An 11,395-nucleotide genomic window follows, 5' to 3' on the forward strand; every position below is an offset into this window, starting at 1 on the left:
CTTTAGCATTAACAGGGGCCAGGGAAGGGGTGGTGACTAAACTGTGCCTGGGTGTTGGCACGGGCAAGGTTGGGGGAGGCAAAAAGCCAGAACTGGAATAGGAAGAAGTAGAGCCACCCACAGCACTTGCCCCAAGTCAGCAGGAGGGGAGTGAAAGACCCGACCTGAGGAGCCACCATCAGTTCTGGGCCCCCTGACCCCTCCATGCCACACTAACCCACTGGCTCATCCCCGCCGCTCTCTTCCCTTCTCATTCGTCCCTTGGTTTTCTGCTCACGCCACCTCCCCTTTCCTTCACTCCTTGACCTCACTCTGCCTTCTCATGCCCTTATTCCCTTCCTGCTCTTCACCTCCCACCTTATTTCCGGTTCTCTCTCCATTCCTCACCCGACCTCCCCACAGCCCCATCTCCCCTTTACCCTCCAACGCTAATGGCTCCATCTCCCCTGCCCCAACCCTCTATCTCCCTTCCTCTCATCTTCTCACCCTAATTCTCCTCCTTACTTTAAACCCATCACTCTTCTCTTAGAAGCCCTGTAGGGAATACTGGAAAGATGGCAGACCCCAGTCCTAGAGCCCGTAGGCCCCCTTTCCTGCTCTACACCGTGGCCTAGGCACGCCGAGGCCTCAGTTTACACCTCTGACCAGCGCACAGGACCTCGTCCGTGTCTAAACTCTGCTTCTGAGAACCAGCAAAGAAAGAAGCAACCGACAGCTTCTTCTCTCGGGCTTTTTCTCTACCATCGAACCCCCTCCCCCTCTTCACCCCCAGATTACCCCTTCCCTACCCCGCTCCCTGCAGCACAGATGGGCCTGGGAGACAGTAATGTGGGCGCCAGGCTCCCTGTCTGCTGGAGCGGCGGCTTCCGCTGGCAACCGCCTCCGCAGCCCTGCCTGCTCTGAGCATCAGGGACACGGGCAGGGATCTAATGCTTTCATGACAAAGGGGGGGGCTGGAGTTGTTAAGAAAGGGGGTCACCGGGTTGCCAGCATGAAGGGCTAAAGGGGAGCTATAAGAGGAGATCACAGATGTAGAGGAAGGACTAAGGATAGGATGGTAAAGAATAATGGGGTACAGACAGGAGGCTATAGGGACAAGACCAAAGTGGAGAGACAGTGGATAAGGGGAAAGAAGATGATGTGTAAGACTGATTACGAGGGGAACTGGTACGTTACTGAGAAGAGGCTGCTCCTTTGGAAGCTAGGGTGAAGGAATTACACAGAGGAAGGAAAGAGGGGTTGGAAAGAACCAAAAGGTGCCACTCCTGGGGACACGTATAGGTGAATGACAAAAAGACCATAAGGGTACTTAAAACCGCCCATCGAGCCATGTTTTGAGATTCTAGGCCCTGTCAGGTCAACCCCAGCTCAAGGCAAAGTAAAACGAACTCGAGGCCGGTGGAAGTTGATTCACAAATGGATGGGAGACAAGGAAGTCCTAACGGGTGACCGCTGGCTCTGGTCTAGGGGACTACACCTCCCAGAATGCATTATTTCTCTCTTTATCTCTATCTCTTCCCCCCCTTCTCTCTCTCCCTCTCCCCTTCATCTCTCCTTCCCTCCCTCTCTCTCTTTCTCTCCTCCTCTCCGAAATGCAAAGAAAGTCTAGTGTCACAGCCAACTGGCGGGCGCAGTTTTCCTTTAAGGCTGCCTTTGACGTTGCATGGGTTCCAGAAGGTTCTCCCTGGATTCAAGTGGTGGCCAGTACGTCCCACCTTCTCAGACCGGAGATTGGACTACTGTAGTTGCCTCCGTCCCAGAGACGAGCCAATAAAATCAAAGGGCGCGTGGTGTGGCCGCCCTCTGCCCCTCTCACCAATGACACCGGGAGATGGCGAAGAGGTGTGGTTGATTGATCCCAAAGGGCACCAATCACACCCACACCAATCACTGCCCGGAATGTGAGCTGTGTGGCCGGGTGACAGGGGCGGAGAAGGGGCGGCTACCGCCGAGCCGCTCGTTGTAAGGTGCCCAATCACAGTCGAGGCTGAGCTGAGTGACAGGCAGGCAGCGCAATGGGCGGCGCCGAGGCGGAGCTGCGGGGCGGGCTCCCGGTCCCGCTGTCTGCGGCCGGCGGGCAGGCGACTCCTGTCCCGAGTGGAGGCGGCGGAGCCGGAGCCGGGGGAGGGGGCAGCGGCTGTCTGACGGACCGCGGCGACGCCCGCAGCTCCTCACCGGTGAGGGCGCCTAGCCAGGACTCCGGGGTCCCGGGAGCGGGGCGTCGAGCAGCCAGGGGTCCTGTCGGGGGTTAGGACACCGAGGGCCCCGTCGCCTTTTCTGCTGCTGGGGTGCGGGGACTGGGGGACTCGGGAGCGGGAAGATGCTGGGTGGCCGTGGCCGGGGCTGAGCTGTACCGGTAGCCAGCGGGTGAGTCGGGTCGGGACGGGTCGGGTCTGGTGTGGGCGTTTCTGAGCAGGTCGGCCAGCCAGCTCTGGTGACATCACCCACCCCCTCCCCCGCCCCAGCCCCCTCCCCTCCTCGCCTCTGCCCGCCGCGGCTTTCGTCCCGGCCCCGCTGGGTCCGCTCCGCCCGCCCCTCCCCGCCCCTCTGCGGGGGCGGAGACTCCCCGTCAGTGACTTCATTGAGAAGCTTCTCGCCGATTGGGCTTGGGTCCTCCCCGGAGATTGGCGAGAGGAGCTCCGAGGCCCTCACAATCCCCCCCTGTCACAGGTACACACACTGCCACTTACGAGCACACTCTGCCAGACTCCCTGTCACCTTGCCACACAGCCACTCACAGTCAGCCAGGCACGGCTGTACCTGAGAGCAGGTGGCCGCGGGACCCTCTCTCTCCCTTCACTCTCCGCACCTGGGGATCAGGTCCGGCTCCTGGGCTCCTGCAGCACCAGCCAGGCCTTGCTGGGGCAAGGGCCTCTGAGCATCTGAGGAGGTGGCTTCCAGAACGGCAGCGTCTCAAGCAGGCTCCGGTGGAGCGATCAGAGGTGAGGGGCTTGGCTGGGCATGTTTAAGCGCACAGTGCTCTCCTGCCCACCCGCAGCAGCACCCCCACTACAGGCTCGAGGAGCTTTCCGGAGCTTCCCACACTTCTGGGGAGAAGACTTCTTAGCCAGCTTGATGTTTAAAATTCAGCTGGAGCCCTTAAAACTTCGAGCGTGGACGCTGAATGGGTTTGTAAAGTTCCGGTAAGTCCCTCCTGAGAAGGGCACTCATACCCATCCCAAGTCAACTTCTCCACCTCAGCTATGCCCTCCATTGTCTACTTGCTTCCTCCATCCCATCTTCATCTCATCAATTACATGCAAGCTCCACCCATGTATTTGAATGAATTGCACCCGTTATCATTCATCATTTCTCAAACCCTTTTTACCACACACATCTCTAGTGTTTCAGATCTCTACAGCACTCCCACTTGTCCCTTGAATAACTGGTTTTCCACCGTGGCCATTTACATTTGTCATCTCTCATTCCCCTTCCATCAGCACCTCATTTTCTGTATCAAGCATCTCCCCTGCCTAGTCTTCTGACAGTTCCTCTTGCCATGTTGCCCCATTTTCCATTCCTGTCTTTATATCAGCATCCTCCTCATTCTTCATCAAAGGCAGTGCCATGCCATGGGGATCCTTTGTCATTCCACCACGTGGCTTGGAGGGAGGGAGGGAGGGTTGGAAAGGAGAAAGAGGAAAAGGCGGCAGGTCTGAAAGGGTTTGCCCTGTGTCTGTGGAGGCAAGGGAATTATGAGTTTATAATAGCGAGCAGGTGGGTGCAGGGAGGAAGCTGGCCGGGTGAAGAGGTAATGCAGGGACAGGGAAAGGAGGGGTGGATAGACTGGTGAGCTGTTCCACTTGTCCTCTGCCTAAGTTTGCCAGTTGGCATGCTAGGCTTCCTACCCAATCCTCTGTGGGGGGCATAGATGGCAGACCACCCTAGCTTCCTCTCCAACAGCTTTTACTGCTGCTCTCCCCCAGATGCTCTTTCTTCTTTGCTTCCCCCAACTCCAATCTCCCCCACAGGCATGACATACTGGGGTGGGGAGATGGGGGAGTACCCGCCTTTATGGTACATTCTTTTCATCAGTGGGGTGACTCCCAGTACCATGAGTCAACCTAGCCACCTGCAGCAGGCCTTGTGGGCGCAAGAGCTAGGGTCATTGTCTTTGCCTACCTAGGGCCTTAGCGGTATCACAGCCATTACCTTAATAATCACAGCCCTCTCCCCTGCCAGAATACTCTGTACACCCAACTGCTGTGCAGCAGTCACAGGCAGAAAAACAAGCTCAGCTGTGGCTGCCAGCCCGGACATTGCTAGAAAGATTCTGGTTCTTTGGAACAGATTTGCTAAACCTCAGAAAGGCTAAAAAGAAATGGCCACTGGCCATTCCCGGAAATAGCTCTGGTTATAAGGCAACATCCCCTTCCCCTTACATCCTGTACAATACATTGATGAGAAAGACTAGAGGGGAAGAATCTTGTTCATTTTACAGATACCCAGCACCCCCATTTAGAAGAGGTTGTTAAGCGAGACTGGGTCTAGCTTTGGAACAGATCCTATCTCACAGGGCCAGGAATAAAGGGACTTGCAGAGAAGATGTAGGAAATGATAATGGTTAGCAGCCAACTGCCTCCTAGCAACTAAAGTTGAATAAAGCCCTAGCTCCCAGAGGCTTTTATTCACTACACTGGTGGTTAGGCAGCAAAGACAAATTCATAAAATTTTGTGTGTAGACACTGAGAAATGAGTGAAGGCAACTGTTGCCCTGGTTGAGGTGAAGACCAAGTTTCCCCACACACACATACCCTTGCTAATGAGGGCGTTAAAAATGGCAGTTTCCAAAACCTGTGAGTCACCCTGTGATCTGAGTCACATGTGAGGCTTAGTCCAGCCCGGGGGATAGGGGCAGGGAGGCCTGGGGTCTCCAATCCAAAACAGCCATACCCTGACTCAGCCTGGCTGGCTAAGAGGGCTGGCTGAAGACTCAGGCCTGTACCCAGTCCTGGGCCATTGCCCCAGCTGTCCTCTGCCTGGGCACTATGCCTGAGGTGTGGCGTAGGAGACCACGAAGCTCAGGTGACCTCACCCAGTACACTGACCTTCGCCAGTTTCTGTCCATAAGTCTGTCAGTCCACAGTGCTGCTTCTCTGGGAAGGGCCTCTGGAGGGTCCTCAGGCTGACCAAAGGGCCTGAGCCTCTGCCCACCCCAGGGAATGAGCCATAGTCTTCAGCTTTCTGCTGAGAAATGCCCAGGAACTGAGGAAGGAATCTAAATCCTAAGATGTCAGAGCTGGAAATCATCTAGTTTTGCAGATGAGAAGACAGAACCCCACAGAACAGGCATGACCTGCTAAAGGCCACAGAGGACATCATTTAGGGAGTACAGGTTCAGCAAGAACAGGGGCACCAAGGATTGGCCCTGGGTTTCTTTCAGAAACAAGGAGACCAGCACCGGTCCAGTGGCTGTGATGGGAAAAGATTATTACAAGATTCTTGGGATCCCGTCAGGGGCCAACGAGGATGAGATCAAGAAAGCCTACCGGAAGATGGCCTTGAAGTACCACCCAGACAAGAACAAAGAGGCCAATGCTGAAGAGAAGTTTAAGGAGATTGCAGAGGCCTATGATGTGCTGAGTGACCCTAAGAAACGAAGCCTTTATGACCAGTACGGGGAGGAAGGTAAGAGGGCAGCAGTGCCACTTAATTCCAGACCCCTGTGTTTGAAGCCCTAGGAAAACCAGTTCCCATGGAAAGAAACTGAGGCAAAGAAGGGGTGAGGGAGGCAAAATGTTGGTAAGGCGACCACTCACTGCTTAGCTTACTTCTTCATCTCCCCCCTCTCAAGTCCAGGCCTTAGAGAGATTTGAAACCAGAGCCAGAAGCCTTTCCCTCCCTCTTTCCTTCCCAGCCTTATTAGTCCTGCCTCAAGTCTCTGCAGCTCCATTGGCTGATGGAAAAGGTTGGTGAGAGGAAGCCTGTGGCTCTCTAAGGACAGAGCATTTACATTCATCAGCATAAAACCCTGGCCCTTCAGCAGCCTGGGAATTAACCACCAGAGCTCTGAGTGGAAACGGTTGTCCCATTCCTTCCCCCATCCCTGTCCACTGAGGCCAGTAGAACAGAGGTGGAGCTTCACCTCCTAGAGGAAGTGGCAGGGCTCCAAGAGTAGAGAGGGAACTGCTGCTGGCATCTTACCCCCTCCCTGGGGCAGCTGGTGGCCACGCACAAGACAGGCAGCAGGAAAGGCCCAAATAAAGCCTCTAAGAGGAGGGTAGCCCCTCCCAGCACATCCCACGGGCATGATGTAGCTGCTAATTCTGGGCCTGCCCCTCAGGACCGCCTGCCACCCGCCAGCTACAGGCACCTGTCAGGCTATATTAAGAGACATTGTCACAGCTGAGGCCTCTCCTTGCTGGGAGGAACTATCCTTCCTTCTCAGCGACATCTACCTTTCTTTCACATTCCTCTCTTCTTTATCCTCTCTACCCTATTCTCAAAATGAAATAGGCTAATGATATATAATGTACCCGACACAAAGCAAGACACACACACACACACACACACGCACACGCACACACACAATTGTTCTTTCCTTCCTTTCTTACATTGGATTCTGTCCTCTGTTCGCCCCAGTCCTCCCACCTCCCTCTCCTGATTCATCATGCTGCTAGCTGGCTTCATTTTTCTCCCGCTCAGTCCCAGACTTGCCAACTCCCACACCAGGTAGCTGCTGGAATCTCCAGCATTCTCCAGCTAGGAAATGTTTCTGTGATAGAGGAATGGGGAGTGTAGGGGTGGGAAAAAGAGGGAAGCAATGCAGACACCATGCCTCCATGTGACCTGTCTCAGAATTGTACTCATTCCTCTCCAGCCTCACCTTTGTTTACAAAAGGGGATGCTGGTTCTTTTCCTTTTCCTCTGAAACTTCTCCTTTCCTTTCTGATCAAGCCCAAGTGAAAGACAACACTGTAGACCCTTGGCCTGGACACTGAGTTCAGATCCCCATCCCAGAAAGGCCTCTGAGGACGCCATAGCCTTAGGGATGCCTCTAGAGCCTGGGGGAGGAAGAACAACCTTGAAAATGTTGTTTATATTTCTTTCCACCCTGCCTCCTCCTCAATAGCCAGCCAGACAATGTGCACACAGACTATGTGCAATTCAGGCTTGGAACAAGTTGTTCCCAGCTTGAAAATGGGATGGTAGTAGAACAGGAATCCCCACAGTGAGAATTACTCCCTCTCATCATCATCAGTCACCCTCCCCTTCTCCCTCCGAGAGTTCTTTCTAGCTTCCTGAACTTACTTCAGAATCTATAAGGTCAGAGAATGTATGCTAAGTCTTGAGAGAACAGTAAAGAAGCCACTGCCACCAATCTTTAAACTACCTGCCTCTTGACCTTCTCTGACTAAACTCAAATCTTCCCTTTAGTCCCAGGAAATAAGCTAATTTAAACTCAGGTTTCTATGGCCAATTGAAATTCTAGATAAAATGTCTCAAAGTCAGAAATTATAGCTCAGTGTTAGCGCACTTGCCTAGCATGTGTGAGACCCCAGATTTAATACCCAGCCATATCAAAAAGAAAAAAGAAAAAATGCCTCACAAAGAAGAGTGCCTCTCCCTATCATGGACCTATCTATCCTGAGTCTGTATATCCTGGATCAATTTTCAGTATTAATCTCTTCGTTATAACCCCTACTATCCCATCATCACCTCTGCCACATTTGTTATACTTTAAAATGCCAGACCATTTATGCATAAAGGTTGCCTAACATTAGATGTGGGGTGCAGGATCATGTAACTCCAGGGAGCTTTATTGTAATTGATGTATATACAAAATGACACTTCCAGCCAGTATAGGAATACAGTTTTTGAAAACTTTTTTTTTTTTTTTTGCCAATCCTGGGGCTTGAATTCAGGGTCTGGGCATTGTCCTTAGACACTTTTTGCTCAAGGCTAGCATTCCGCCACTTGAGCCAGAGCACCACGTTTGGCTTTTTCTATGTATGTGATACTGAGAAATGAAACCCAGGGCTTCATGCATACTAGACGAGCACTCTATCACTAGGCTATGTTCCCAGCCCTTGAAATCTTTTTCTAGAAAAAACAGCTCTTCATCTCCAAGTTAATGAGCTTTCTGATTTTTAAAGTTCTTCTGATTTTCCATTTGGGGAGAGTCAGGAAAAGAGGCAGCATTGCTGGGAGCAGAGTGAAAATGGGCTCCCTCAAGGACCATGTCCTACCTCAGCCTGCTCCTTGTGTGGAAAAATTGCGTTGGATTGCTCCTTGACCTGTGTATCTTTGGAAACAGAGATTTGGGAGCCAGGTGTGACTTGTAATGTGACACTAAGCCAGCCTTCAAGCCCTTATGAGACATGTCTAGGCCATGCGTAAATGGACATAATTGCAAGACTGAAAGCCACATCCTCTAGGCTCTCTTGCCTTGACTTTTCTTCCTTATTGGGTAATCAGCTTCTTTGAATCTCAAGATGTACATTCTTCTTCTTTTGTTGCCTTGTATTTGGGGAGGGCACATGATTTCAGGGGCTTCTCAGTAGTAGGGTTTGAACTCAGGGCTTCATGCTAGACTGGTACTCTACCACTTGAGCAACATCACTTGTTTGGTTGGGTTTGTTTTTTTTGTTTGTTTGTTTTTGCCCTCTGTGTTTGCTGGAACTGGGATTTGAACATCTCTTGGCTTTGTCTCTCCAGACTGGCAGTCTACCACTTGCACCACAGCTCCATCTCTTGGTTTTTGCTGGTTAATTGGAAAATAAAAGGCTCATGCTGCTTAGACTGGCTTCAAACAATAATCCTCAGTCTCCTGGGTTGCTAGAATTACAGGTGTGAGCCACCAGTGCCTAGCTACCCTGTTTTGATTTTGTTTTGTTTTCACTGTTTTTTTGTTTTTGTTTTGGTCAGTCGTGGGACTTGAACTCTGGGCCTGGGTATTGTCCCTGAGCTCTTCAGCTCAAGGCTACCGCCCAACCCCTTGAGCCACTTCCAGTTCTCTTGTGGTTAATTAGAGATAAGAGTCTCAAGGACTTTAGTGCCAGGGCTGGCTTTGAACCTTGATCCTCAGATCTCAGCCTCCTGAATAGCTAGGATTACAGGAGTGAGCCACCACACCCAGCCTCACTGGTTATTTTTAAGATAGAGTCTTATGAACTTTTTTTGTCTAGGTTGACATCCAACCACACTCCTCGTGCTCTCAACCTCTCGGTAGCTAGGATAAATGACATGAACACTGGTGTCCCAGCTGTATTGTTTTGGGGACCCAGCCTTACCATATAGCCCAAACTTACCTTAAACTGATGATCCTCCTGCTTCAGCCTCCCCAGTCCTGTGCCGATAGGTATGTACAGCTAATCCAAGCCACATTATGCCTTTTTTCTTTTCCTTTTGTTTTCTTGTGCTTGTTCTGGGGCTTGAACTCAGGATCTGTGTGCTATCCCTGAGCTTTTTTGCTCAAGGCTAGTGCCCTACCACTTGAGCCACAGCTCCACTTCTGGATTTTGGTGGTGAATTGGAGATAAGAGCCTTATGGACTTTCCTATCTGGTTTGGCTTTAAACTATGATCTTCAGATCTCAGTTTCCTGAGTAGCTAGGATTACAGGCGTGAGCCATCAGTGCCCAGCTACTTTATTCTTAAATATGTAATTAAGAGTAGAAATTAATCTTGCCAGACGCTTAGTCTGACTCTCTGCACAAGTTGCTTCTTTCTCTAGGCCCATAAACTGAGCACTCGAAGTTAGGGAAAAGAGACTGGGATGGGGCCAGGATATTCCGCACTGCCCCTAACTTCTCCTCCCCTTTAGGCCTGAAGACTGGCGGTGGAACGTCAGGTGGCTCCAGTGGCTCCTTTCACTACACCTTTCATGGGGACCCCCATGCCACCTTTGCCTCCTTCTTCGGTGGCTCCAACCCCTTCGATATCTTCTTTGCCAGCAGCCGCTCCACTAGACCCTTCAGTGGCTTTGATCCCGATGACATGGATGTGGATGAAGATGAGGACCCATTTGGTGCCTTTGGCCGCTTTGGCTTCAATGGGCTAAGCAGGGGTCCAAGACGTGCCCCGGAATCACTGTATCCGCGGCGCAAGGTGCAGGACCCACCTGTGGTACATGAGCTGCGGGTGTCCCTGGAGGAGATCTACCATGGCTCCACCAAGCGCATGAAGATCACAAGGCGGCGCCTTAACCCTGATGGGCGAACTGTGCGCACGGAGGACAAAATCCTGCACATTGTCATCAAGCGTGGCTGGAAGGAAGGCACCAAGATCACTTTCCCCAAAGAAGGCGATGCCACACCCGACAACATCCCTGCTGACATTGTCTTCGTGCTCAAAGACAAGCCCCATGCGCACTTTCGCCGAGATGGCACCAATGTGCTTTACAGCGCACTTATCAGCCTCAAGGAGGTAGGGGCCTGCGCAGGGTGTGCGCGCCTGCGTGTGCAACTGGGTGCTCGTGTACCCTTCCTTCTTGGTACATTTCTTCCCCCATTTCAATATTTTTCCTTCCTTACACTTCTCCTCACTATCGGTCTCCTTTTCCCTAGGCTCTGTGTGGCTGCACTGTAAACATTCCCACCATTGATGGCCGAGTGATACCGTTACCCTGCAATGATGTCATCAAGCCCGGCACCGTGAAGAGACTCCGAGGGGAGGGCCTTCCTTTCCCCAAGGTGCCCACGCAGCGGGGAGACCTCATTGTTGAGTTCAAAGTTCGATTTCCAGACAGATTAACACCACAGACACGACAGATCCTTAAGCAGCACTTACCCTGTTCCTAGGCTCTGCCCCCACCCACCCCTGCTAGTCCAGAGTCTACCACAGCAATACCCCACACTTACCCGTCTCATGTGCTCCCAGCTTGATGTCCACTGGACACTGGCAACTTTTTCTAAAATGCAAAAAAAAAAAAAAAAAAAAAAAAAAAAAAAGCCACTGGTTTTCAGGAAAAAGTTCCTGTCCCTGACCCCTTCCAGAGCTGGGCTGCTCTGGGGAAGTGGGAGGGAGGTGGGGAGAGCTAGCCCAGGCCAGGGGTCAATTTTCATGTCACTAGCTTTGAATCCAGTTCCCACTGCAGTGGCTGGAGAGTGACTTGAGTGCTACTTGAAGATATAGTTTCCTTGTCCATGCCTGTAAATAGCATGCCCTCCTCCCCTCTCAGCCTTGCCAATACCTTTCCTCTCCCTTCCCTTTGGCTTCCTTTCCTTAGGGGAGGAAGAGGATGGAAAGGACACTGCTCTTCCACCCTCAACCCCATTCATAGTATCCAAGGTCATTGCACACATACCCGTACATATGAAGCACTCATCTGGAGCTGTCTGTGCCTCTCCAAGAGCTAGGAGGAGAGGAGATAGGATGGGAAGGTCCATAACCCGATGACAGGGCCATTGAGCACGAGACACTTTCATTTGGGGCAGGGAGGTGAACTGACCCTC

At 52.0% G+C, this 11,395-nt stretch overlaps 1 protein-coding gene across 7 annotated transcripts; it reads left to right on the forward strand.

Annotated features, from left to right (window-relative positions):
- Window positions 1-2,069: 2,069 nt before the first annotated feature.
- On the forward strand, window positions 2,070-10,953 carry Dnajb5 (DnaJ heat shock protein family (Hsp40) member B5). Of its 7 annotated transcripts, none has more exons than XM_090330174.1 (5): window positions 2,070-2,177; window positions 2,999-3,143; window positions 5,384-5,628; window positions 9,766-10,367; window positions 10,508-10,953. In XM_090330174.1, the coding sequence occupies exons 2-5, from the start codon at window positions 3,076-3,078 to the stop codon at window positions 10,739-10,741; spliced, it is 1,149 nt and encodes a 382-aa protein (XP_090186300.1). In that variant the 5' UTR covers window positions 2,070-2,177; window positions 2,999-3,075; the 3' UTR covers window positions 10,742-10,953. The 7 variants fall into 7 exon arrangements, with proteins under 7 accessions (XP_090186300.1, XP_090186301.1, XP_090186302.1 ...); XM_090330175.1 differs by having other exon boundaries at window positions 3,002-3,143; XM_090330176.1 differs by lacking the exon at window positions 2,999-3,143 and adding an exon at window positions 2,671-2,942 and having other exon boundaries at window positions 2,071-2,177.
- The last annotated feature ends 442 nt before the right edge of the window (window positions 10,954-11,395 follow it).

Source organism: Megascapheus bottae, chromosome 3 (genome assembly GCF_031878675.1).
Source record: "Megascapheus bottae isolate mThoBot1 chromosome 3, mThoBot2.hap1, whole genome shotgun sequence".
Taxonomy (NCBI): domain Eukaryota; kingdom Metazoa; phylum Chordata; class Mammalia; order Rodentia; family Geomyidae; genus Megascapheus; species Megascapheus bottae.

Bases quoted from the DNA above. Each gene is read 5' to 3' on its own strand.
- Dnajb5 (XM_090330173.1), top strand. From the start codon at position 2,962: ATGTTTAAGCGCACAGTGCTCTCCTGCCCACCCGCAGCAGCACCCCCA. The intron at 5,629-9,765 runs GTAAGAGGGCAG...CCTCCCCTTTAG, and splicing joins TGACCAGTACGGGGAGGAAG to GCCTGAAGACTGGCGGTGGA. The intron at 10,368-10,507 runs GTAGGGGCCTGC...CCTTTTCCCTAG, and splicing joins CACTTATCAGCCTCAAGGAG to GCTCTGTGTGGCTGCACTGT.